Source organism: Peromyscus eremicus, chromosome 6 (genome assembly GCF_949786415.1).
Source record: "Peromyscus eremicus chromosome 6, PerEre_H2_v1, whole genome shotgun sequence".
In the NCBI taxonomy this organism is placed as follows: Eukaryota; Metazoa; Chordata; class Mammalia; order Rodentia; family Cricetidae; genus Peromyscus; species Peromyscus eremicus.
In genome coordinates this window covers 128810292-128836837 of record NC_081421.1, presented here as the reverse complement: position 1 = coordinate 128836837, position 26546 = coordinate 128810292, and the positions used below count along the sequence as shown (strand labels likewise).

The 26546-nt window shown below is 38.7% G+C and overlaps 1 protein-coding gene across 5 annotated transcripts in view; it reads right to left on the bottom strand.

The window, feature by feature from the left end:
- Window positions 1-26546, bottom strand: part of Ankrd13c (ankyrin repeat domain 13C) — a 53760-nt gene that overhangs the window by 24681 nt on the left and 2533 nt on the right. For 2 of the 5 annotated variants that reach the window (XM_059266504.1, XM_059266503.1), the window contains exons 2-7: window positions 18318-18438; window positions 16514-16555; window positions 12076-12180; window positions 7289-7374; window positions 5589-5634; window positions 2472-2538 (exon numbers count right to left, since the gene is read on the bottom strand). In XM_059266504.1, the coding sequence (XP_059122487.1) occupies window positions 2472-2538; window positions 5589-5634; window positions 7289-7374; window positions 12076-12180; window positions 16514-16529 (320 nt within the window). In that variant the 5' untranslated portion in view covers window positions 16530-16555; window positions 18318-18438. Of the gene's footprint in view, window positions 1-2471; window positions 2539-3522; window positions 3543-5588; window positions 5635-7288; window positions 7375-12075; window positions 12181-16513; window positions 16556-18317; window positions 18439-26546 lie in introns of those variants that run through there. The other 3 variants (XM_059266502.1, XM_059266505.1, XM_059266506.1) reach the window with 2 other exon arrangements.

The window sequence follows — 26546 nt, the reverse complement described above, 5'->3', positions numbered from 1 at the left end:
CTGGGTGCCCAAGTGGCTTACTATACTGCCCCAAATTCCCGAATTCAAGTGATCCTTCTGCCCTGGCCTCCCAAGTAGCTGTGACTACAGCAAAAACACCACTGTGCCTGATGGTCCTAAACATTTAAACTTTGCTATGTAATTAGACAAGAAGAAAAGAGGAGCTTTATACAAATACAAAAATTTGAATACAAAGTATTCTGATGAAAGCCTAAAAAATGCTTCATGCCACTGACATGCAAAATAAGCCTTCACTTAATATAGCAAAGATACTGCAACAAGGCAAAGTTTGTAATGACTGTCTCAATGAGTTGTCAAGGGTATTTTCTTTCTGTGTCTGTCTGTCTCTCTGCCCTACCACCCCATTATACAGCTCAGGATGGCCTTAAACACCAGACCCTCCCCCATCAACTCCCCAGGATTATAAGGGTGCAACATCATGGCCATCTTAGATAAGATCTTAATTATCAATCAATATTATTAGTAAAAATGTTCTTAGTACTTTTTTAAATTTTTACCTTATGTGTATGAGTGTTTTTCCTGCATTTGTGTATGTATGTGCACCATATGCATTCAGTGCCTGAGGAGGTCAGAAGAGGACACTGGATCCCCAAGAACTAAGGTTACAGATGGTTTTGAGTTGCTATGTGGGTGCGCAGAACCAAACCCAGGTCCTCTGAATTGCTGAATTACCTCTCCACCCCACTTTCTCTTGAGTCAAGGTTGGTTTTGTTTGTTTGCTTGTTTGTTTGTTTTTTAACTAGGTGGTCCAAGCTACCCTGGAAAGCAATACATAACCCAAGCTAACCTCGAATTCATGATGCTCCTATGCATCTCCCAAATGCTGGGATTACAAGCACATACGTATCACCATGACTGGTTTATTACAGCAATTAATCTAATGATGTTGCTCACTCTCTCTTCTGTCTACTACTTATTCCTCTTTGACATATTTCCAGCAATTACTTGGCTGACACAAGATAAATTCTACAGATTCCTCTGTTAATGTATTTTGAAACTCAGCTTCCTCTGGAGTGATGCTTAAAAGGACTGTCTTAAGACATTAAACATAAAATTTATTAGATGCTAATTTTTTTTAAATAAAATCTTATAATCTAGTGAAAAACCTTTGCCACCCTCCCACCCCCCATCTAGCCTCTGCACTATTCTATGTCATTTCTTTTTAGCCTGAAACTTCCCTGAATTGCTTGCTCTCATCCTTCATCTTCTGCCACAATCCTCCTGTCAGCCTCTGGTCTGTGTCCCCAAGTGAGCCTCTTCACAGTTTACTTGGTAATGTGCATCCCATCACTACCATTTTTGTCCCCACCCCGCCCCCACCCCTCCCACCCGCCCAGTTGGTGATCAAATTCAGGACTTCACATACACAGGGAAAATGTTCAGCCCTCACATCATTTACTGTAAAAAGTCATACATATATGTGAAACAATTTTTAAAATAGTTGTTTCAGAATAAACAAGAATCAAATACAACTAAAACATAAAATGATCATTTAAAAATTATTCAATTTCTCTGAGCTTTCTCACCTACAAATGAAAAGTGTATATAAAAACAAATTCCTCAAAACATTTTTAATTGTAAACACCAAAATTAATAATCTAGAGATATATAGAGACAGATATACAAGGCTATCTACATACACACTTAATATATATATATCTATGACCATGTACAGATATGCAAATTGAAATATTTTAGTATTAATTTGTAAATATACAATTAAAAATTTTTGCTACATTAGTAAACTAAAAATATAAGCAATGACAAAAGTAAAATTTTAGAATTAGTAAAATACATTTACTTCTCATGACTTAATTATCAATCACAGTTATAAAAGGAAAAGAATGGAAGAAAATTAAAATCATCCTTAACAGCTGAGTGGTGGTGTCACACACCTTTAATCCCAACCTTCAGGAGGCAGAGGCAGGTGGATCTCTAAGTTTGAGGCCAGCCTGATGTACAGAGCTAGTTCTGGGACAGCCAGGGCTACACAAAGAAACCCTGTCTCGAAAAACAAAAAAAACAAAAAAAAAACATCCTTAACATGTCTGAAAGGGAAAGAAGACTGAAGACACAAGCAGAGAATAGGTGGATGCATGGACAGCATGGACAGAAAAACAGGGAAATGAAGGGTGTGGAACATACAGAGAAAAAGGCAAGATGTGGGATAGGTCATCCTTAGGTGTCCTTATTCCTAAACACATCCAAGACTAGGGGAACATTGCAGCATGGCCTTCACTGATGAGTCTGCTTCGATGACAAGCTCATCTCAACTTCAGGAGGATTTTGATGATTTTGGTTCCTTATCTGCAATAGGTCTTACATGAGTAAAGTATATGAACGTGTTACAGTATTTTAAGTTACTAAACACAAGTAAACTATGACTATCAGAAAAATTTCCTCCAGAATTTAACTTTCTTTAACTCAGAACACAAAGCGCATCACCTCACCTGATGTTGATACCTTGCTTGTATATTTTACAGGCATCAGAAGGCAGAATTCGGGAAAGCAAAGGCACTGTAATTTTAGAAGCAAACGGTTAAAAAGTAAAGTCTAAGGCATTTGCAAATTTAAAAAAAAACAGCACATTAAACATTTTACTAATTCACCAAATGTTGATGATTGCCTTTAAGATAGTACCTTCTGTGGTGATAATGTGTTCCCCAATATATTGTGCACCCTAATAAACTTATCTGGGGTCAGAACAGAACAGCCACTAGATAGACATAGAGGCCAGAAAATGGTGGCACACACACTTTTAATCCTATCACTTGGGAGGCAGAGATCCATCTGGATCTCTGTGAGTTCAAAGCCACACTGGAAACAGCCAGGCATGGTGACTCACGCCTTTAATCCCAGGAAGTAATGGCAGGAAGCAGAAAGGTATATAAGACATGAAAACCAGGAACTAGAGCTGGTTAAGCTTTTAGGCTTTTGAGCAACAAACAGTTCAGCTGAGATTCATTCTGGATGAGGACTCAGAGACTTCCAGTCTGAGGAAACAGGATCAGCTGAGGAATTAACGAGGTGAGGAAGCTGTGGCTTGTTCTGTTTCTCTGATCATTCAGCATTCACCCCAATACCTGGCTCTGGGTTTGTTTTTATTAATAAGAACTTTTAAGATTCGTGCTACAACCTCCCCCTCAGAAATTGCTCAACTGTAGTGTCAATGTACTTTACTAGGCATGCCCTTAACCCTGTCCACTTCCAAGAGTAGCAGAACTAATTCCATTCACTTCAGGCTGTTGTGTGATACTATGGATGACAAAAAACTACCCTGAGGTCACTAAATGTTTCTTAATAGTAAATAGGCGATCCTCGATCTTATCTAATAGATCCCTTAAATATCATTTGGAAAAATAGCAGGAAAGTAACATATTAAGAGACATCTTTGAAATGAGGCCGCTGAATTTAAGTTTGAACCCCAAACACGTACTCTTATTACTTAGGCTTACTGTGCCTCAGTTTCAAAGTCACAGAGAAACCACACCATTTACCCACCAACATCTATCCTCCTAGGTGTGCACACATGTAGAGGTCAAAGGTTGATGGTGTCTTGTTCTGTTGAACTCCACCTTGTTTTTGAGACAGGGTTTCTCACTGAACAAGGAGCTCAACAATTTGGCTAGAATGGCAAGTCTCTGGACCCTCCTGCCTCTACCTCTCTGCATGGCATTATATTCATGCACCGTTGCATCCAGCATTTTACATGGGTGCAGGATCAGAACTCAGGTCCTAACACTTGAATAGCAAGCATTTTACCAGCTGAGCATCTCTCCAGCTCCTAAGTTGTACTGTGTGGTAGCTGAAGTGAGTGTGCACACCCAACGCATTCTGAAAGTGTAACTTGCATTAAAGGATATCAATGTCGAATGTAATTCTTCAAATTATGTTTATCAATCTTCCATGGCCTCAAAACTGTAAAATGTCTATTATTTTTCTACTACTGCTGAATAGTTTTTAGTAAGATCTAGAATGACCTATTTATAGACAGTATATAACAAAATGTATTATATATTACAGAATATGAATATAGCATAAAAACAAAACATATAAATATTATTTAACTTCCAAACTACATACAATTACATAAAATGGAATACACTTCATAGTTTTGTCACTATATGGTTTCAATAATCATTTTAGGGACCACTAATCATTCAAAAAACTCAGATGGTGGTAAAAATGTTTATTATATTAAAATTTATTAAATCTTTAATAAAAATAAAATTAAGCCAGGCGGTGGTGTCATATGCCTTTAATCCAAGCACTTGGAAAGCAGAGACAAACAGAACTCTGTGAGTTCCAGGCCAGCCTACTCTACAAAGGAAGTTCCAGGGCAACCAGGGATATTATACAGAGAAACCCTGTCTTGAAAACAAAAAAATAAATAAAGAATAAAGAAAATTTAGTCTTTCAGTTAGCTTTTAAAAATGTATAGGTTATTAATAGGAAACTCTGTTTTTGGACATTTTCTCTGAACAGATTCATGTTTGATAAAAGGAGAAAAGCTTTCGTTGCTATGATAAATTAACAAATGGGTGCAAAACAACAAGATCAAAATTAAAACCTTTCATAAATAACAAGCTCTATGTTAGGACAGTGGCTAGAAAGTACTTAAGGGGTAAAATGACTGAAAGATGATAAACTACAAAGAATTTTAAGCAAATTCTCAAAAATTTAAGAATTATACTTCAAACTTACTTAAATTGAGTATTCTAATAATCTAATAATTTTTCATTTTTGAGGTTCATTACATTAAATTATATAAATATATATATATATATATATATATATATATATATATTTTTTTTTTTTTTTTTTTGAGACAGGGTTTCTCTGTGTAGCTTTGCAACTTTCCTGGAACTCGCTCTGTAGCCCAGGCTGGCCTCGCTCTATAGCCCAGGCTGGCCTCGAACTCACAGAGATCCATCTGCCTCTGCCTCCAGAGTGCTGGGATTAAAGGCGTGTGCCACCACTGCCCGGCTAAATTATAATATTTTTTAAGATTTTATTTTATTTTTAATTTTATGTACACCACGTACATGCAGTATCCACAGAGACCAGAAGAGGGCATTGGTCCCCCTGAACTGGAGTTACAGGCAGTTTGAGCTGCCTGCTGTGGGTGCTGGGAACTGAACCTGGGTCCTCTGGAAGAGCAGCCAAGGCTCCTAACCACTGAGTCCCAGTATTGTTTTTTAAAAAGGGTCACGCTGTAGTACTGTAACCCAGTGTAGCCTCACTTAGCATGGCTTCAAACCTGTGGTTACACTTCTTCTGCCTCAGCCTTCCTAGTACTGGGATTGCAGATGTGAGATGTACGACTACACTGCTATAATTTTCAAGCTTGTTTTTGTTACAAAAATTATTTTAAGGTAATTTTTTCATCTTAAAGACTAGAATTTTGAGAGCTGCTTCTCTAGCTGGAAATGGAATTATTATTAATGGGTTTTACAATGATTATGCTAAACACAATGAACATAAATTTTCTCTAAATAAGTATCAAATATGTCATTCTAACATTTCTATAATTTCATATTTTATAACAAAATATAGCACACTCTTACCCCAGCTTTGAAAATCCCAGTGAAGTTCTAGGTAAAAGTCACCTAGCTGAGAAATAAAGTACGAAAAATTATTAAATTTGCCTTAGTTTAGTTACAAGCTCTGATACTTACCGTTTTGCACCCCCATCACCAAAAAATACCTGACATCATTTAAGATCTAAAGACTAGAGGAGAAATAAGAAATTGTTTTTATATTTCTTATATTTAGAGTATGAGGCTGGAGAGATGGCTCAGGGGTTAAGTGCACTGCCTGCTCTTCCAGAGGTCCTGAGTTCAATTCCCAGCAATCAGATGGTGGCTCACAACCACCTATAATGAGATCTCGTGCCCTCTTCTGGCCTATAGGCATACATGCAGGCAGAATACTGTATATATAATCAATAAATCTTTAAAAAAAAAAAAACAAAAAAATATTTAGAGTATGAAAAGAACAAAACTAGCCAGGCAGTGGTGGCACATGCCTTTAATCCCAGCACTCTGGAGGCAGAGGCAGGAGGATCTCTGTGAGTTCAAGACCAGCCTACTCCACAGAGTGAGTTCCAGGACAGCCAGGTTTACACAGTAAAACTGTGTATGGAAAAATCAAAACAAACAACAACAACAACAATAACAAAAGAAAGAATAAAACTGTCAAAACATCTTCTTAGAACAGCCTGAGGAAGATGTGGCTACCAACCATGATACCATGATACACCTCTGCTGTGGGATAGTCTTTCTGTATGCTGCGAATATGTGTTGCTACCACTGGTTAATAAAAAAGCTGCTTTGGCCTATGGCAAGATAGGTTATTAGCTAGGTAGGAAATCCAAGCAGAGACACGGGGAGAAAAAAGGCGGAGTCAGGACAGATGCCACACAGCCGCCCAAGGAACAAGATGCCATCAGACTATTAACGCCACGGACATGTGACAAAATATAGATGAATAGCAGGGTGGCGGTGGTGTATGCCTTTAATTCCAGCACTCGAGAGGCAGAGCCAGATGGATCTCTGTGAGTTCAAGGCCAGCCTGGTCTACAGAGTGAGATCCAGGACAGACACTAAAACTATACAGAGAAACCTTGTCTCGAATAGCCAAAAAAATAAAAATAAAAAATAAAATAAAAAAGATTAATATATATATGAATAGAAATGGGTTAATTTAAGATCAGTGAGCTAGTTAGTAATAAGCCTAGGCCATAGACCAAACAGCTTATAATTAATATTAAACCTCTGACTGGTTATTTGGGTACTGTCAGGTGGGAAAGATTTATCCAGCTACACATCTCTTCTAGAGCACTTGTCTAGTTATTAAATATAGTAATATCTTCCTAGTTCAATGAAAATGTTTCTAATGTTTCTACCAATAACACACCCACATTTTATAACCCCAGAATTTTATTTCAATTACTTAATTTAAAAATGACCTTTACCATGTATTGATCCTTAACTGGTGAGAATTTAACCACATTTTAAAAGATTACTTAAATGGTTGGAGAAAGACTCAGAGGTTAAGAGCACCTGCTGCTCCTGCAAAGCATGAAGTTCAGTCCTCAGCACCCATGTTGGGCAGCTCACAACTGCCTGTAATTCCAGTTCCAATCCCCTCTTGCCTCCTTGGGCACTCTACCTATCTACACACACGCATGCACACACACTCTTAAATGCTTTCTAAACATATAATTACTGTTAAAGTAAAGAATCAGCAAAGAAGCCCAGCTTACCTCTTTCAGGGCTTTTAATAACCGAGGTCGTTTTTCTCCAACACTCTCCCTGGATTGCTGCTTGAGTTTCCTTAGAAGAGCTGTGACTGAGGTTTAAAGAAGACAACTGATTAGTATTTTTCTCTATTTTTTCCATAATTGTTAATTTTCTACAGTGAATGTCACTGCTTTTTAAATTTTTTAAAATTTGCATTTATTATAGGGAGTGTGTGTGGATATATAATGTATGAGTGCACCGTGTGTAATTTGTGGTGTGTATGGATGCAAAATGTGTATGCAAAAGTCATAGGCAACTCTATGGACTCAGTTCTCTCCTTTCACCTTTATGTGGGTTCTGTGTATTGAACTCAGGTTATCAAGCTTTAATTATTAGATGGCAAGTGCCTTTACACACTAAAGACATCCTGCTAGCCCTTGTCTCTTTTCTATCTTCTTCTTTAAAAAAGAAATAAAAGTTGTGAAATTTTGAAAACTCAGGGTAGTAATAAATCAAAGTCCCCAATATTAAAACTTGTTATAAGATTTTCTTATTTATGTATATATGAGTGAGTGTGTGTGTGTGCGTGCGTGTGTGTGTGTGTGTGTGTGTGTGTGCCATGTGGGTGCACGGAAAAGGCCAGAAGAGTGTTGGATCCCCTAGAACTGGAGTAACAGGCATCTGTGAGCCATCCCCTCCCCTAAATGAGGGGTAGGTCCTTTAAAAGAGCAGCAAGAGCTCTTAACTGCTGAGATATCTCTCCAGCCCCCTAATACAAAACTTTTAAGAAAAACTTGACTACTGGGAAAAGAAATCCTAATATAGTAGTCTCAATTTATCTTTGCAATTTGTAATCATCTATTAATGAGTTAACTGAATAAATCTTTAGGAGAGATAAAAATCTGAAAACAACATACATATGACGAGATCTCACAAAGCTTGTATAAGGAAGAATACTGGATAATTAATTAGAAATGTACTAAATAAACAACTGGATCACTCTGAAAATGTGTCACAAGAAAATCCTCCTCTCTTAAAAATAAAAATAAAAAAATAAAGCCTAAATGAAGAAAACTGCCAGGTCTAGGTATATAGCAAATCAGCACACTCTGGTGTGCCCAAAAAATTAGACAGTGCCCAACAGAATACTCAAAACTACCATAAAATCAGTTATTCCATGACATAAACCTGCACAAACTATGAACAAGCCCTAGAGACCAAAGACAACCAGAGACCAAGACAAGCCATAGCTGCCCGCATCAGGAAAAGCTGGGAACTCTGGGAAAGAGGTTAAGATGAATTAAAGTTATATCCATTTTCCCCCAGACCATCACTGCTGACCAGGCAAACCCTTTAAGTTAGAAAATCAATATAACCTTGAAATCTTAAAGTGAATTAAATAGTCCCTGATAATGCTAATAGTAGTTTAGCATTATCTGATTTCTTTTCCTGTTCCTTCTTTTATTTTGGAGACCCGGTCTCCTATAGCCTAGGCTGTCCTAGAACTCACTTTGTAAAAGAGGATGGCCTTAACTTCTGATCCTCAGGCCTCCACTTCCCCAGTGCTCAAAAGTGGTGATATATCGTGTACCCAATTAAACTCTGCCTGAAGATCAGAGGACAGAACAAGCCACTAGATTAAACATAGAGGCTAGGCAATGGTGGCACACACCTTTAATCCTAGCACTCAGGAGGCAGAGAGAACTGTCTGGATTTCTGTGAGTTCAAAGCCACCCTGGACTATATGAGATTGTCTAGGAGAGAAAACAGCCAGGCAGTGGTAGCACACACCTTTAATCCCAGTACTGGAAAGCACACATGCCTTTAATCCCATGGAAGTGATGGCTGGACAGAGAAAGGTATATAAGGTATTAGGAGACAGGAACTAAAGGCTTTTCAGCAGAAACATCCCTTTCAACTAGAGGCTCTTTCGGCTGGAACTCTCTCAGGTTGAGGAGTTGGTGAGGTAAGAGGTGGTGGCTGTGGCTTGTTCCTTTGTCTCTGATCTTCCAGCATTTACCTTAATATCTGGCCACAGGTTTTTTATTATTATTTGAGTGTAACTCAAATGCCCAGTTTTATGCAGTGCTGGAAATCAAACTCGGGGCTTCATGAGTATTATATTTTTCTATCAATTGAGCTACATTCCTAGCACTGACTGCTTATTCTACAGCACAAAACATTAGCAAAATTAGCAAAAATTAAATTAAAAAGACAAGTAGATCACAAAACTTCTAATAATTTATAATAAATTTTTTGATTTATCCAAAAAAATGCAATTGTCTATGCCATAGAAAATTTCAAGGCAATGCATCCAAATAGTTTTTTAGTTTTGTTTTGTTTTTTAATTTTTATTTTATTATTCACTTTACATACCAACCAAAGATCCCCCTCTCACTCCTCCTCCCACTCTCCCCCACCCCACCCCACCCCTCCTTTTTTTTTTGGTTTTTCATGACAGAGTTTCTCTGAGTAACCCACCTCTGCCTTCAAAGTGCTGGGATTAAAGGTGTGCGCCACCACTGCCCGGCCTAAATAAAGACTTAAAAGCCATCTCCTTAAGCAACATCACAAATACAACTTCACATTGACATTTCTAAACAAATACCATTGTTCAATTAACTCTCCTTTAACAGTTAAATACTTGGGTTTTCACTTCATTTTGCTGTCTAGGTTATTTATCAGGCAGGGTCTAAGAAGCGGCCCAGGCTAGCCTGAAACTAACAAATTCCTGGAGTACCTCTACTTTCCAAGTGCTGGGATTACTAGGAGTTAAATATTTATTTTATGTGATAGGTTGTAGTGAAATATAAAACTGAATACAGAGATGTCCTGAAATGTAAGAAATATTTCCTGGTTCTCCTCATAGATGATAAACTCAAAATGACTTTTACTGTTAATAAAAAAATCCTTGGAAGTCCCAGGGTCCTCACTAGTTTCCCTTAACTCTAGTGCCTGGTTAGAAAAATCAAATAAAGGCCTTCAGACAAGCTACTACTCCATTCTCATTCTCTTAAATATGCATATTTTACCTTTTCCCTGAAATACTTCTATGATGAGGCCCATTTCTTGATCTCATAGGGATTTCTGATTTTGTCCACAAAGGACAACTGTCAATGTATAACAAAAAAGCACCCACGCCAATAGCTGTGTACCATAGAATTAACATCACATATTACATTTTATAGTCAAATATAGCCTCATCATTCAAAGTTGTCCAAGAAATTCAGGCAATTCACATGTGTAATATGTGGATTACACGCAGAAATGAATCCTAAGAAACTATCCAGAAAAATCCAAAACTTAGCAGAGAAGACTGAGTCCACATAGCAGCCTCAAAGTACTCAATGCTAGACAATTCTTCAATAAATATGATTTTTTACAAAGCTGTTTTTAGTTGATTTTCCCACCTGAACTATGAAATAATAATAGTACCAGTCATCCAGATTAAAATCAGATAATTGCTTCCAGCCATCCAGATTAAAGCCTGTAAATTTATATTTGCAAAAATGAGATCTATATATCAGACATGATGTTGTTGTGTAACAGTTTCTTTAGAGATTAAAACATTCTATCCTGTAGGAAACTCCTTAAGCAGGAAGGTAAACAATTCAGAATAGCTTCAAGAAGTCCCCGAAATTACTAAGTAATAAAAGCCGAAAGTTCCTCTGATATGGAGCTAAGCCAAGCTGCAAAGACTCTCAGACAAGCAAAGCTGCAAAGACGACTCTTTCAGACCAGACCAGCTCTGCCTGGAAGAAGCAGAAACCATCTGAGCTGCCTGCAAGAGGTTTAGAACAACTGAGACACCGGGAAAGGACACTCTCCAACTGCTGATCCGCCTGCAGACTATGCAGTGTGCTCCAAGTTCCAAGCTTTGTGAGCTGGGGTGGGCTTTGGTGACGCAGCTGTCTTTGGGTCATTTCTGCTCCTTAAGTGACCCCTCACCCATATTCCTGTAAGTAGTAACAATAAAACTCACTGGTTCACCAAGTTGGACTTTAGTGGTATTTGTTCCTAAGGAAAAAATAGATAGAAAGCCAAATATGTATGCTAAGGAGCTTCGGGAAGGCTTTAATGCCTGAGCAACAGGTCAGAGAAGACACTCATGTAGAAAAATACAAGTGAAGACAATTAAGCCTGACCCAGGGGTGGGTAATTATCTCCCCAGAAAAGGTTATATCAGGAGTGAAGATGGTTTACCCAGTCAAGAACGCCCCCCAAAAGCCAGATAGTGAATGGGGAGGCTATGCCCCATTCTGTGCCAATCCAGGACCACTCCAAACAAGGGAGCCAGCAGGTACAGAAGGGGAAAGTATTTAGCCCTGAGTAGGTCTGAGCAGATTAAGTCAGGCCCTGAATTTATCAGGTGTGAAGAAATGTAGGAAAGCACCATGAAAGAACTCCAGGATATGAAAACATAATGGCACAGAGACTAAACCAAGAGACAGCACAGTTCCTAGCTTCCAGGAAGGTCTACAACCACTGAAAGTAGGTAAGTGCTGTTAGAACCATAATTAATTTTTATTTCAATTAGTAAGCCAATAATTAAGCAGAAATAATAATTTGCCAGAAAGATAATCAACCTTGACTTCAAAAAATAAAACAGCCCTAGCTAGCACCAAAAACATGGAATGCTTCAAAGAGGAAATGAGCAGGCTTTCCCACGACTCATCTCTTCCTGCTACTCCATGTTGGAGTTCCAGAGTCATGGATAATTCATGTTTAAGTTTGCAGACTACTGAGTAGAAGTCAAACCACATAAAAACTATCTCAACACATCAATTTGCATTTTTAAAGTACTGCTTACTCATCTGTCTGTCTCCATAGCTGATGGCTTCCGCCAGAGGGCTCCATCCCTGAGCATTTTTCACCTTTACCGGAGCATTGTGAGCCAACAGTAAATGCGCACATTCTGCAACATAAAATTAGTAATAATTATCAGACATGCAATTTTTAGAATCTTTAAGTGTGAGTGTTATGCAAAAGTTCAAGAAACCAGGTTACTACATATGTGAAATAATTCTGTTTTATGTATAATTAAGTAACTTATAAACTCCTATGTGTATAACCAGGTTGTATCAGTTCCCCAGATTCAAAGATACCCAACCTACCTAAAAATAAATTGAATTCTCTCTAAAAATAAAGTATTGTTTCCTGTCTCCAATGAATATTTGAAGCATATTTCCAAAAACTAAAAGATAACTTATGAAACTCAAAAGTAATTTATATAAATATCTACAATTCAGCTGAGCACGATGGTACATGCTTTTAATCTAAGCACTTGGGAGGCAGAGGCAGGTGGATTTCTGAGAGTTGTTTGGAGGTTAGCCTGGTCTGCACACTGAGTTCCAGACCAGCCAGGGCTACATGGTAAAATCCTGTCTCAAAACAAAAACAAACAAGAAAATATCTACAACCTAAAAAGACCCAAAGGAGAATTTACATATCTGCCACGTCAATGAAATGCTAATTATTTATTTCAGGAAGAAAAAAGAGTGCTTTCAAAAGAAACTACACTGAGGGCTGGAGAGATAGCTCAGATGTTAAGACCACTGGCTGCTCTTCCAGAGGTACTGAGCTCAATTCCCAGCAACCACATGGTGGCTCACAACCATCAATGATGAGATCTGGTACCTTCTTCTGGAGTGCAGGCATATACATGCAGGCAAAACACTGTATACATAATAAAAATAAATAAATAAATAGATAAATAAATAAATAAATGGATAAATGAATAATCTTCAATAAAAAAAAAAAGAACCACTGGATACCGTAGACCCTTATATCTTTGTTACAGTCAATTTATAGCACTATCCTCCCTCAGACCATCTATAGAACCTCTTTATGGAAGATATCACTCGTTCTTTACAAAGAGTTTCAATGTAGTCATATCTTAAACTTTGTTGTGCACACAAGTTTGAGTTAATTATTACTAGGAAACTTTTTCCCAAATTGTGCTGTGCTTAAATATGTCTAAAATAAGCTAGTCAGGGTCAGACTCTCAAAGTCTGAACCAATACTGGCTGAGTGGTGTTGAACTGAATTACCCTCTTACCTCCCATGGATCATTACTCTGCTGTCCTCAGTGGTTACAGACTCACACACTCATGCACACATGCACCCACGAAATACTTAACTAAGTGGCTACTATATGTATTTTTTATGTAGCTTTTTAGTGGTGGAGATGGTGGGCATATGCTAGGCAAGCATCCCATCCCTAAGCTATATCCCCAGCCATTCCTAACTTCTAGATACTGGAAACAGAAGTGAAGGAAGATAAGGCCTTATTTTCAGAACTTTTATCCTATGAGGGGGACAACAAGTAAATCAATTTTAAAAAATATACCAACTGTTGTGAAGGAAATAAAGATGTTACAGCCACATGACGGGGTAGGCTAAGGAAGAATGGCATTACTTCAGCATATTCTTGGTGACAGAAGAATGACAACAGTAGAGAACTCTATTAGAATAACATAAATCAAATGTAGATATTTCACAAAGGCATTGAAGGAAGTCTGCTTGAAGTACATGAGGATATGTGATATAGAAGGCTTATTTTGCAGGATGTAATGGCTTGCCCCTTTAATCCCAACACTCTCTGAGACAGTGTGTGGAGGCCCACAAAGGTTTCCTAGTGAGATCTGAACTTGCTTTACCCAGCACAGCTGCATTAGAGGATTGCTTGCCCATGCGCATGGTTACTAGGTGATTGGAAGGGTCTACATTTGGCTGAGCTAGGGGGAGGTCTTTTGCTCTACCCCTTGGCATTCCTATAACTAGCCCTTTAGAGGAGATAGGAGGGGCCAGTGGAGAAGGATCCAGGCCCTCCCCAGGCTACCTTTTGTTTCTATCTATTTCTCTCCCCTCTATCCGTCTATCTAATATCTCTTATCCCTCTCTCCTCAAGAGTATCCTGTTGTAAAATGTGGGAGCCAGTCTCCCAGCTGGGCTCCCACAACAGAGGCAGATAGATGCCTGCAAGTTGCAGGCTAGCTTGATCTACCACAGGGAATTCCAGGCCAGCCAAGGCTATATAGTGCAACTGTCTCAAAGAATGATTATTTTTCAATACACTGATAGCCAACTAAGTGTTCCTCATGGGTCGTAAGGATATACAGTTTCGTGTACACTGCTAGAGGACTGTGTGGTTCAAAGAGGAGCAATGACAGCAAGGGGACAGGAGTGAGGGGAATGGTCAGAACACACGGAAGCGAAGGGCTAGCTCTTTTTAGAAAAATAAGTTACTGCCAGTCAACAAGTGATGCAACCAGAGAAGGAGGTTACACCATCCAGTATACTGGACGGAGGAAAAGCTCTCAGTGAGCATTCATATGATGTCAAAGTGTCACTCTAAGACTATTTACTAATTAGGGTAGAATGTCTGCAGCAGCTACACCTACAGATCATCACCAATCAAGTGAGAGAACTTAGAAACTAGCAGGGAAAAGCACAGGCAGCAAAGCACAGCAGGCAGTGCCTGCGCTTTGGTGAACCCAAGCTGAGGTTGTGCTACAAGGAAGGCATGAAGGTGAAAAGATACCCTTCAGGTAATAGATATGGAATTAATTGTTTGCTTTGTAGACCAGGCTGGCCTTGAACTCATAGAGATCCACCTGCCTCTGCCTCCCGAGTGCTGAGATTAAAAGCATGCACTACCACTGCCTGGCTGGAATTAATATTTTTTTTACTTTATTTTTTTTTTTAATATTTTTATAATACTATCAGAAGAAGAAATGAAGAAAGACTTCTTGCTCATCTCTTAAAATTGTATTCCAAATGAGTCAATGTGTTTGCACTGAGAATATCAGCAAAAAAAAAATTTTTTATTAATAATTTACTTATTTTTATTTTATGTTCACTGGTGTTTTGCCTGCATGTATGTCTAGATGAGTGTTGGATACTAGAGTTACAGAGAGTTGTGAGCTGTCATTTAGGTGCTGGGAATTGAACCTGGGTCCTCTGGAAAAACAGTCAGTGCTCTTAAGTGCAGAGCCATCTCTCTAACCCGCAAAAAAGTTTTTTTTAAATGTATTTTGTTATTCGTGTGTGTGTGTGTGTGTGTGTGTGTGTGTGTGTATACCCATGGAGGCAAGAAGAATGCAGGACCTCTTGGAGCTGAAGTTATAAACTCTCAAGCCCTAAAGAAAACTTTTAATTTAAAATGTCTAATCTAAAAATATTTTTAAGGGGCTAAAGAGATGGCTCCATTGTTAAAAGCACTTCCTGTTCTTCCAGAGAACCTGGGTTCAGTTCTCAGCACCAATGTTGGGAAGCTCATAGTCACCTTTAACTCCAGTTCTAAGGAATCTGACCCCTCTTCTGGCCTCCAAGTGCACCAAGCATAAACATGGTACATAGGTTTATGTGCAATCAAAACACATACACATAAAATAGAAAAAAAATTTAAATGTTTTCAAAACAGAATATCAACATTGTTTGTGGGTCCTGAATCATCTATTCAAGTCTTTCCCAAAATTCTTTGCACCAAGTGCCTATCTCTTAAAACAACATTTGATTCTCCCACTCATGAAGAAGTGGGAATATCAAATAACTATGGGACACAACTCACCACAATGCTATGCTTGCCCAACTTCAAAGTCACAGCACATGCTAGTTCATCAAGGCTCTAGGGTAAATTGCCAGTTTTAGTAATTTGATTTTTCTTAAATGGATTTTACCTGGAAACTCTTTTCTTCTGGCTACTTATCATGATCCCCTGAAACTAATATTTCAAGTTTTTTTGGGTTTTTTTTGTTTTGTTTTGTTTTAACATTTCTTCATTTTATTTTATGTTTTTGCCTGCATGTATGTCTGTGCACTATGTGGATGCCTGGTACCCACAGGTCCAAAGAGGACATTAGATTCCCTGGAAATAGTGTTACAAACAGTTGTAAACCACTATGTGGGTAATAGGAACTGAACCAAGTCCTCTGCAAGAGCAACAAGTGCTCTTAACCACTGAGCCATCTCTTTAGCCCTTGGCTAAATAATTTGTAATGACAAAACTGGGGCCATCAAGATGGCTCACTGGGTGGAGACTCTTGCCACCAAACCTGATAACTTAACTTTGATCCCCAGGAACAATGTGGCAGAAGGAGAGAACCAACTTCCACAAGTTGTCCTTTGATTTCCATACACATGCAGAGACATGCATCAAGTCACATACATATAAACAAATAAATATAATGTTTTTAATGACAAAACTGATGTGTGAGTGAAGTTAAACATTAAAAATATTTACTAACCTTTATTTCCTAACATCACAGCAAGATGTAAAGGAGTGTTTCCTAAAATTGAAAACAAAATTATATTAGAAGCCATAACAACATAAAAAGTTTTATTTAAATGTGGGTTCAGGATAGTTGTCAACAAACTTTAAGCAGAAATAACACTTTTGTTTTCTATGGCAAACTCAGAAGGGGGCAAAAGTAAGCCCAGAGTACCTTTCCTGCCCTGCCCAAAGCAACCAGCAGGACATTCACTCTCTGATATGTTCCCACAGGCTTCAGATTCCTTTTGCTGCTCATTTATCATACTAGTCTTTGTCCTTTTAGCAAATACTTCACATATCTATTCATGTGGGGACAGAAAACAGTAAGAATCAGTCCTAGTTCTCAAGCAGTTCACAGTTCTTTCACCTGTATGAGACAGCATTCTTCAATAACTCTTAAACACCAAGATATCAAGAAGCTCTTCAGGGAGCTGCAGAGATGGCTCCCTGTTAAGAGCACTGGCTGCTCTTCCAGAGACTCCAGTTCAGTTCCTAGCACCTGCATGGTGGCTCACTACTATTGGTAACTACAGTTCCAGGAAATCTAATACTCTCTTCTGGTGTGTGTGGGCATTGCACACGAGGTGTACATGCAAACTTGCAGGCAAACACTCATAACACATAAAATAAAAATACACAAAAATAAAAACTTCAAACTAAAAATAAAGGAAACTACTTTCCATAATAAGTAGTATAAATGTGGTCACTGTACTGTGGTCCTGTAGGGAAATGCTTGTGGTAAACTGGCAAGATGTTCTCAGCTCTTCTCACAATCTTGTATACAAATCATTCCTTGGTACCCAAGGGTCAGTTCCAAAACTGCCCACTATAGACAACCTCCTATAAAAATGACCAATATCTGCCAATAATCCATGCATGGCTTCTGCATGCCTTACACCTGGAAACTATATATCTAAAGACCACACACATAGTAGCTATGCTAACTGTTTTAGGAAGTGATAAGAAGGAAAGTCTCTCAGCAACCAAAGAAAGATTTGTGGGTTCTCCGGACTATTCCAACTTTTCTATGAATATGAAACATTTCAAAATAAAGTTTAAATTTCATTTTCAAAAAGCCCCCCCCCCAAAAAAAAACAACTCTCTTTTGGACTACTGAGATGGCTGGCTCAGTAGTTAAAGGTGCTTGCCCCCAAGCCTGACAACCTGAGTTTGAATCCCAGGGACAGATACGGTGGAAGGAGAAAACTGATCTTTGTCCTTTGACCACACGTGTACACACACTGATAATAATTAAAAATTCTCTTTTCAGTACTTTTCCTCCCTAAAACACAAAGATATCTCTGCCTTTGGGATCACATCTAATTTTAAATCAACAGAATTTCCTTGTGGGTATGGTGAAGGCATGCCTGTAGTCATAGCAACAGTGAAGCAAAGGTAAGAGGATCATGAGTTCAAGGCTAGAATGAGCATCATGTAGCTCTGTCTCAAAAAAAAAAAAGACTTTTCCCTTTATTCTTTAAATATTCTCTAATTAATTGTTCTTATGTTCACTTTCAAATACAATGTACATAGTATCCTCCATATTTTTATTTTTCATCATTTCAATTTACTGCAATTCTATATTACTTATTTTTGAGTACATTTTCTACATCACTCTATTTTCTAGTGTCAAGATATTTCTGCATTTAATTTACACGTCAAATGAAGGAACTACATTTAATTTAAATTTTCCAGTTTCTTTGTATACTGACTTATTTTCTTCAGTTTCAGAGAAATAATCCTTATAATGAATTAATGAAAAATCAAGCAATTATTACCTAAATCTTTCTTCTGTTTCTCCCAGTATTATTATTAACATCTGTGACAATGACCTTTTTTCTTATAATGAATATTTTTCGCTGATATCAAAAAATGGAGTTTATTTTCTGCTCACCCCTCCTGCAATGAAGAATTCAGGTTTTATAAGAGAAAAGGAAAAGCACTACCCTTCCCTCCGTTTCTCCTCCACTGGTTCAAGAGGATGAGCACCCATACCCCTCTAAGGACTGTATCTAATATTCACAGCACTTTCCCGTGAGATTCTCTTCAGCAGAGAATTTAAGGAACTAGAAAAGTGAGGTTTGCTTTACAAAAGTCAAAGATAAAATAATAAAAAAAACTCTGAAAATTATTAAGCACTGATAAAAGGAATTAAGTAGCTAAATATAAAGAATACACCAAATTTACAGATCAGATTGTTATAATACACTCAAAGCATTAGTTGGTCAAACACATAATTTTTTTTTTTTCCTTCTGGGTTTTTCGAGACAGGGTCTCTGTGTAACCCTGGCTGTCCTGAAACTAACTATGTAGACCAGGCTGGCCTTGAACTCAGATATCCGCCTGCCTCTGCCTCAAAGTGCTGAGATTGAAAGTGTTGTGCCACCACGCCAAGCAGGTCAGATATATCTTTAGGTTTCCAGATTGGATGAACAAGTGGGTAGCACCATCCCGAGGCAGGGGCCCTGAAGTGAACAAAGGGGGTAAAGGAGAAAGCTCCTTGAATGTGGAAAGTCCCCTGTACTCTGCTTCCTGGTCCTCCAGATGTGAGCAAACAGTGCACACTCCTGCTGCCACAGCTATGAGCAGCCCCTGCCTTGCTACTCCCCAGCATGGGCACAAAATAAACCCTTTCTCCCTCAAATTGCTTTTCGGGTATGAAAGTAACTAATACGCCACCAATACTACTCAAGTTGGTGAAGTCAAAGCAATCTCCAGGAAAATCCCCATTTTTCTCGTGAATTGACAAGCTGGTATTAAAATTCATATGAAAATTTCAAGGAACCCAGAACATTTTCAACTCAGAGTTGGCAAATGCCAAAGCTCTCCTGGAACCTAGCCACAGTTCATCTCTTGTGAATGGTTTATGGCTGCTCTCAGAACAGCCTGTAGAGCTGACAAACCAAGACATTCACTTGGTGCCCCTGAAGTAGGTGTTTACAGACCTGCTCTAACCAGCTACCTGCATTTGGCTTCCATGACAGAGCACCTTCCAGTCACACTAGACTTTCTAGAGACAATCACACTACATTGCTATTTAAATGTCCTCTCACAGCCAACTTTACTTAATTCTGGCATTACTGTATTTTATAATGCCAGGTTCATCAAAAAACAAAACTAAAACACCATGTAATTAAATATTATCATTCTGGGATATATATTAAAGCAGTTTTAATATATATCTGGGATATATATTAAACCTGTGGGTCTCAACCCCTTTGGGAGTCAAACAACCCTTTTCATAGGGGTCACCTAAAACCATCGGAAAATACAGATATCTACATTATAGTTCATAACAATAGCAAAATTACTGTTATAAAGTAGCAACAAAAAAAATTTTACAGTTGGGGGGTCACCTCAACACTAGGAACTGTATTACAGGGTCTCAGCATTATGATTCTGTCCAGAGACGCCTGCACACTTGTGTTTACTGAAATAAACACAAGTCAATCAAGTGTCCACTGAAACAAATGGACTTTGAAAATGGGCAGTGGAATACTACTCAACCAGTAAAGCTTTGCTCTCTTTTCTGGCAACATGGATAGAAGTAGTTAAGGGAAGGGAGATTACCTGGGAGCACCAAGACTGTTTTTGTGCTTGTGGAAGGTAGAAAAGCAAGTTACACAGCACAGAAAGACAAACCCTGGTGCTGTCACTCATCTACAGATGCTACAGGAGCTAATTCAGTACATACTAGAGGCTAGGAAGGGGAAGAACAGAGAAAAACAGTGAGAGTGGACAATGGTACCAAACATAACTGAGGTGTTGTCTGGCACAATAAGAAAGTGACAGCCTACAGCTATGACTCAGAGTAACTGGAGGTCAAAGTTTCCAAGACATAGAAAATGAAAACATCTAAGGAGATAGAAATGCTAGTTATGATGATTTGGTCATTGTATCAAATTATAGTCATTTATTCCATAATTATGTGGAAATACTGTGCCAATGGGGGAAAAAATGCTTCTAAATAAGATTAGGACTTCAGAAAACTTTAAGTGCATTGTCCAAACTAATGACAAGAGCCCCTTACTTAAAATGTTTTAATTAAAAATATAAATTTCTCGGCTGGGCAGTGGTGGCGCACGCCTTTAATCCCAGCACTCGGGAGGCAGAGGTAGGCGGATCTCTGTGAGTTCAAGGCCAGCCTGGGCTACAAAGTGAGTTCCAGGAAAGGTGCAAAGCTACACAGAGAAACCCTGTCTCGAAAAACCAAAATAAATAAATAAATAAATAAATAAATTTCTTTGGCGTATGCCATAATAGAATGGAGCATATTTTAAGATCTGTTTCTGCATTTATTTAGGGATAAAACATTTTTACCTACCCTGAGCAAAGGATAGATTACCATCATCAAAAATAAAAGTTGTTTTGAAGTAAAAGAAGAAAATATATTTTACAAAGTCTCACTGTTGTAAAGGGAGTTTTCAGAGCCTTTTTAGATAGCTGAGAGAACTCTTTGACACTGTACTAAAACTCATGAAGTAATGATTTGTTAAAAGCATTTACAATGGGAAATCCAAATTCTATCAAGATCTGTTACAGTGAAACACATTGGTTTCTCTTGTACTGTGGGCAGAATTTTTATTTTTTTCTTCCAAAAGACACCTTTTGAAAGATTTATTTATGTATGTTATGTATGTGAGTGTTCTATTTGCATGTATGCCTGCATACATGAAGAGAGCAAGGGATCCCATTACAGATGGTTGTGAGCCATCAAGAGGTTGTTGGGAATTAACTTAGGACCTCTGAAAGAGCAGCCAGTGCTCTTAACTGCTGAGCCATCTCTCTAGCGCACTGTGGGTAGAATTTTTATGGTGTGTTTGTGTGTGTTGGAAAGGACCAAACTTGGGGCTTCAAACACACTAGAGTCCAGTACTCTACCTCTGCACTCACTCCCAACCTGAGACATGATTACAGAATACATATCATCATGGAAAACACTATCTGGAAAAGGCTCATGGCCATCCAACACATTCCAATAGACAGTACCAAAACAGCATGTTGGATGTGACCAGAGCAGTGGCTGCAATAACTAGGAACCTGGGAAGCTTAAAAGGGCTGAGTTAAGTTTGCAAAATTCTAACTTTTATTTATTATTTACAAGCCTTATTCTTTTTGTTTGTTTGTTTGTTTTAGTTTTTCAAGAGTTTTTCTTTGTGTAGCCTTGGCTGTCCTGGAACTCACTCTGCAGACCAGGCTGGCCTCAAACTCACAGAGATCTACCTGCCTCTGCCTCCAGAGTGCTGGGATTAAAGTCGTAGGCCACCACCGCCTGGCTAATCCTTCTTCTTTTAATTAGCAGCAAGCATAGTTTTATGCTGAATGGGATCAAGCTTACTCCATTCATTACCAGAAAAAAAAAAAAAAAAAAAAATCAACCAAATGTCTAAAATTGTCTATAACCTGTTTTCTTCCCCCAAGAAAAAAATGTTGTTCTGTGGGGAAAGGGTATGTAGTTTAGCTCATAGTCAGTTTCAGAAATATTTTTCCCCCATTTCCCCTCAGTATGCAGAAGGGCATTGTACAAAGTGCCTGAATGGCAGCAAGAGTACCCAAAAGGCAAGCATTCAACAGGGCTTTTGTGCTCAGTGAACAGGCTAGCACACAGAAGGCAAGCAGTGACTTGTGTTATCATGAGACAGTTTTGATCTGTACATCCTAATCATAGAGCAAAGCAAAAAAATTACAATACCAGACTCAGCACAGCTCCAACTCTAGAGACATATATCCAAGATCAATTCAGTCCAGCAGGGAGAAATTCTCTCTCAAAAATTCTACTACTGTAGTAAACATACAATACCCTATTATCCACTCTACCCCTCACTTTCAGTAACAGCTATTTATGGTAACAGCTGTTCCATGAACCTGTGCCTTCATGGAGCAGCAGGGTGAGCCTTGCAACCACAGTCAGACTTCTGCTGAAAACCACCTGACTACATTCCCTGTTGCTACCAACAGAAACCTTCACAGGGTCTCAGGAAGCTTGGTTGCCTCTCAAGTCTCAAACTCCAGCCACATTTCCATTTCCTGACCACTTTATCACACATAGTGTTCTCCCTCTGAGTCCCTGATGGCAGTAACTTTGCATTTACTGTTTTCTGCTCGAAACTCTGTTCTAGACTGTTCTATTTAGCTCTCTCATTAGTGCCCACCTCCCCACACACACTCAATATGACTCATTCATTAACAGTCACACCACACATTCATTGGTTTGTCTACTGTCTGGCATGCAACCCCACAAGAACAGGAATTGTGCTAGTCTGTTCACCTCTGCATCCCCAGGATCAAAAGCACATATATTAGAAGCTCCATGTTTATCTGTTGAATGAATAAATCAACCAATTAAAAACAAAAAACAACAAAAAAAAAAACTAAAACAGAAGCCATTAAGAACCAAGAGACCAATCTCAAATCTGTTTTTACTCTCAAAAATACTTTCACTCTAGAACAAGGCAGATCTCTGATCTGTCCTTGAAAACCAACCAAAAGAAGCACATATAAGGACATGGTACAGGGGTTTCCTAGAATCCAGTACAATCCTGTAGAGCCTGCAGTAACTGCTGCAGATACGTGCAGACAAAACTCTAGCAGATCCAGGAGTCCAATAATCTCACCTCTACTGTACTGTAGTGATAGGCAGCATTAATTGACCATCAAATTAAATCCTCAAAAATCTACCTAAACCTCAAGAACAAGGAAGCTATTACAACCCACAGAAGACAGCCTGTCACACACCAGCCAACAGAATCAAAGGCGGAGTCACTAAATCTCCAAATATACCAGCAACTTCTCACAGCTATGAGCACTTCACACATCCTGTACTCTCAACGTCAGTCACCTCAAAGTTACTAACAGTCAGGAAGATCTGATTAACTTAAGATGTTTAACAAGCAGAAAGTGTAATTCAAACCAAGTCTTCAATCTATTTCTACTATTTTCAATTCTGAAGTACTGAATAGTAAAATCACTTATTTCCATTACAAACACGAACTGTCCAAACTACTTAGGGCAAAAGTAACTCAGAAAAATCTTGACACTCAATGTAAAAGGCTAGACTATTCACATTTTTTTATTTTTGTTTTTTGAGACAAGGTTTCTCTGTGTAGTTTTGGTGCCTGTCCTGGATCTCACTCTGTAGACCAGGCTGGCCTCGAACTCAGAGATCTGCCTAGCTCTGCCTCCCGAGTACTGGGATTAAAGGTGTGCGCCACCACCACCCGGTGACTATTCATTTTTTAAAAATTTGCATTATTTGTGTGTGTGTGTGTGTGTGTGTGTGTGTGTGTGTGTGTGTGTGTATGCATGCAGGTATGTGTGCCCACAGCAGCATAATTCAGTGTTAGATCCCCTAGAGCCAGAGTTACAGGCAGCTATGAGCAGCCCAACATGAATGCTGGGAATCAAACTCCAGATCTTCATAAGAGCAGCAAGTGCTCTTAACCACTGAGGCATCTCTCTGGTGCCTTAATCTTTAATTTCATATTAATGGGAAAAAATAATTTATTTGATGATATAATAAAGATAAAAGGTATGGTAATTTCGTGTACTGTGGTTTGAAAAAAAAAAAAATGGCCCCCTAAGAAAGATCCTCTATTAGGAGGTTTGGTCGTGTTGGAGAAAGTATGTCATTGTGGAGGCAGACTTTAAGGTCTCATATATGCTCAAGCCACACACAGTGAGACAGTTCACTTCCTGTTGCCTTTGGATCAAGATGTAAGGACTCCAGCGCCATGTCTGCCTGCATGCGCCTTGCTTCCCGCCATGACAATAATGGACTAAATCTCTGAATTGTAAGTGAGCCATCCCAATTACATGTTTTCCTTTATAAGATTTACCATGGTCATGGTGCTTCTTCACAGCAATAGAAACCCTAACTAAGACATATACTTTTGATATATTATTTCTCTCCTATTCCCCAAAAACACATATCCCCAAGGCACAATCGCTTGGTATACTTGAACACAAGATGTATTTTATCATATTTAACTTTTAAAGTAATGTTTAAGGCCAGAATACAATTCTTCTGAACTTAATTAGCAGATGTATTTGACCAACATTTTATCAAGGAAAAAGCAATATACAACAAAAATTTATCAAAGATCAGTCCAAACTGATGAGGCTAATGAACAATAAGCTTAAGAAGTGACAGACTAGACATCAACAAGCTCTCCACATAAAACAAGAGAAAAATAACAAAAGCAAAATGAAATACTTTAACTGTAGAGCACTATGTTTGAAAAGTAATTGCAAGCTGGGTGTGAGAATCTGAGGAAAATCTCAAGCTTTAGGATAGAGTTCAGACTATACAATGAGACCTGTCTCAAAAATTAGATTAGCAGGTGACAGACAAATGCAAGAAGGGATAAGAGAGAAAAACAGCAGATCACTTGAGAAAAGGCATTAAAAAGTTTTTAATTGGGGCTAGAGATGGTTCAGTGGTTAAGAGCACTTGCTGCTCTTCCAGAGAACCCAAGTTTGGGTCCCAGCACCTATACCAGGCTGCTCACAACCAACTGCAGTTCAAGTTCCAGGGGAAATTATACCTCTGGCCTCTAAAGGCACCTGCACATGCACATACCCACATGGAGACAAACAACACACACACACACCCCTACACAAAGTAATAAAAATAGGCCAGGTTCCAGGGGAAATTATACCTCTGGCCTCTAAGGGCACCTGCACATGCACATACCCACATGGAGACACAACACACACACACACACACCCCTACACAAAGTAATAAAAATAGGCCAGGTGTAGTGGTGCACACCTTTAATCCCAGCACTTGGCAGAGTCACATGGGTCTCTATTAATTTTAGGCCAGCCTGATCAACACACTGAGCTCCAGAACAGCCAACCCTAAATAGTGTGACCTTATCTCCAATAAATAAGTAAATATAAGTCTTTTTCTTAACCTTTAGGTCTTTTTGAAAATATAATTGATTTTTAATTTTTACTTATGAGCATGTGTATGTCTATGTATACCACATGTGTTCAGGTTCCTGAGGGCTAGATGGATCCCCTGGCAATAGAAGTTGCAGGCGGCTGTGAATGGCCTGACATGGGTGATTGGAACTGGATTGGGTCCTCTGGAAAACCAGCAAATAATCTGAACCCTAGTGACACTTCTCCAGCCCTGTTTTGGTCTTGTACTGTGAGGCTGTGCTGCTATGAAGCTTCTGTGCAAGGCCATCCCTGCCTGCATGGCGACTGCCTTGTCCTCACAGGGAAGATGAATAGAAAGTTTCTACAGTTTTAATTTACTTTCTTAAAACACTGAGTATTTGCTATGTTTTAGGAACCACCTTAAACATTTCAGAGAGCACCTCCATATGACAAATGGCTACAGAAGATAGCACTGACTGGAAAATAAGGGGCATGCCATAGCTCCTGCAAAGATTCTAAAGGGCCATCGTGTGGATAAAAGACCCAGTGTATTTATTTGTGCCATTCCACTAAGAAATTTAAAAACACGCAAAAAAGTTCTACAGAAACTGAGAGCTATCTAGTGACAGAATCTTTCCACAAGGTCCTATATAAAGAATACAAGGCTCCTAATTGAAAAAATAAACTGAGGCTACAAACTTCTATTGTAAATACTAAGTGAGAAATATGGATTAAAAGACTCTACTACAAAACAAAACAAACGTTAGAACTGACTTTCCTGCAATACAGTGGGTCTCCAACAGAAATTCACAAAGAGGATGACATGAACTTAGGGATTCTAGCCATCATTTCTCCTTCCTTCCGTCCGTCTGTCCGTCCATCCGTTCATCCGTTTTCTGAGACAGAGTTTCTCTGTGTAGCCTTGGCTGTCTTGGAACTTGCTCTGTAGACCAGGCTGGCCTTGAACTCAGAGATCCTCCTGGAGGGCTGGAATTAAAGTTGTGGGCTACCACTGCCCAGCCATTATTTTTATTTCTAGCCTCACGGTTTCTATAGTATATGCAACCTTAGCAAAGTTTTGTGCCTCTCTGGACTCTTTTCTGATAGAAACCCAGTAAGAG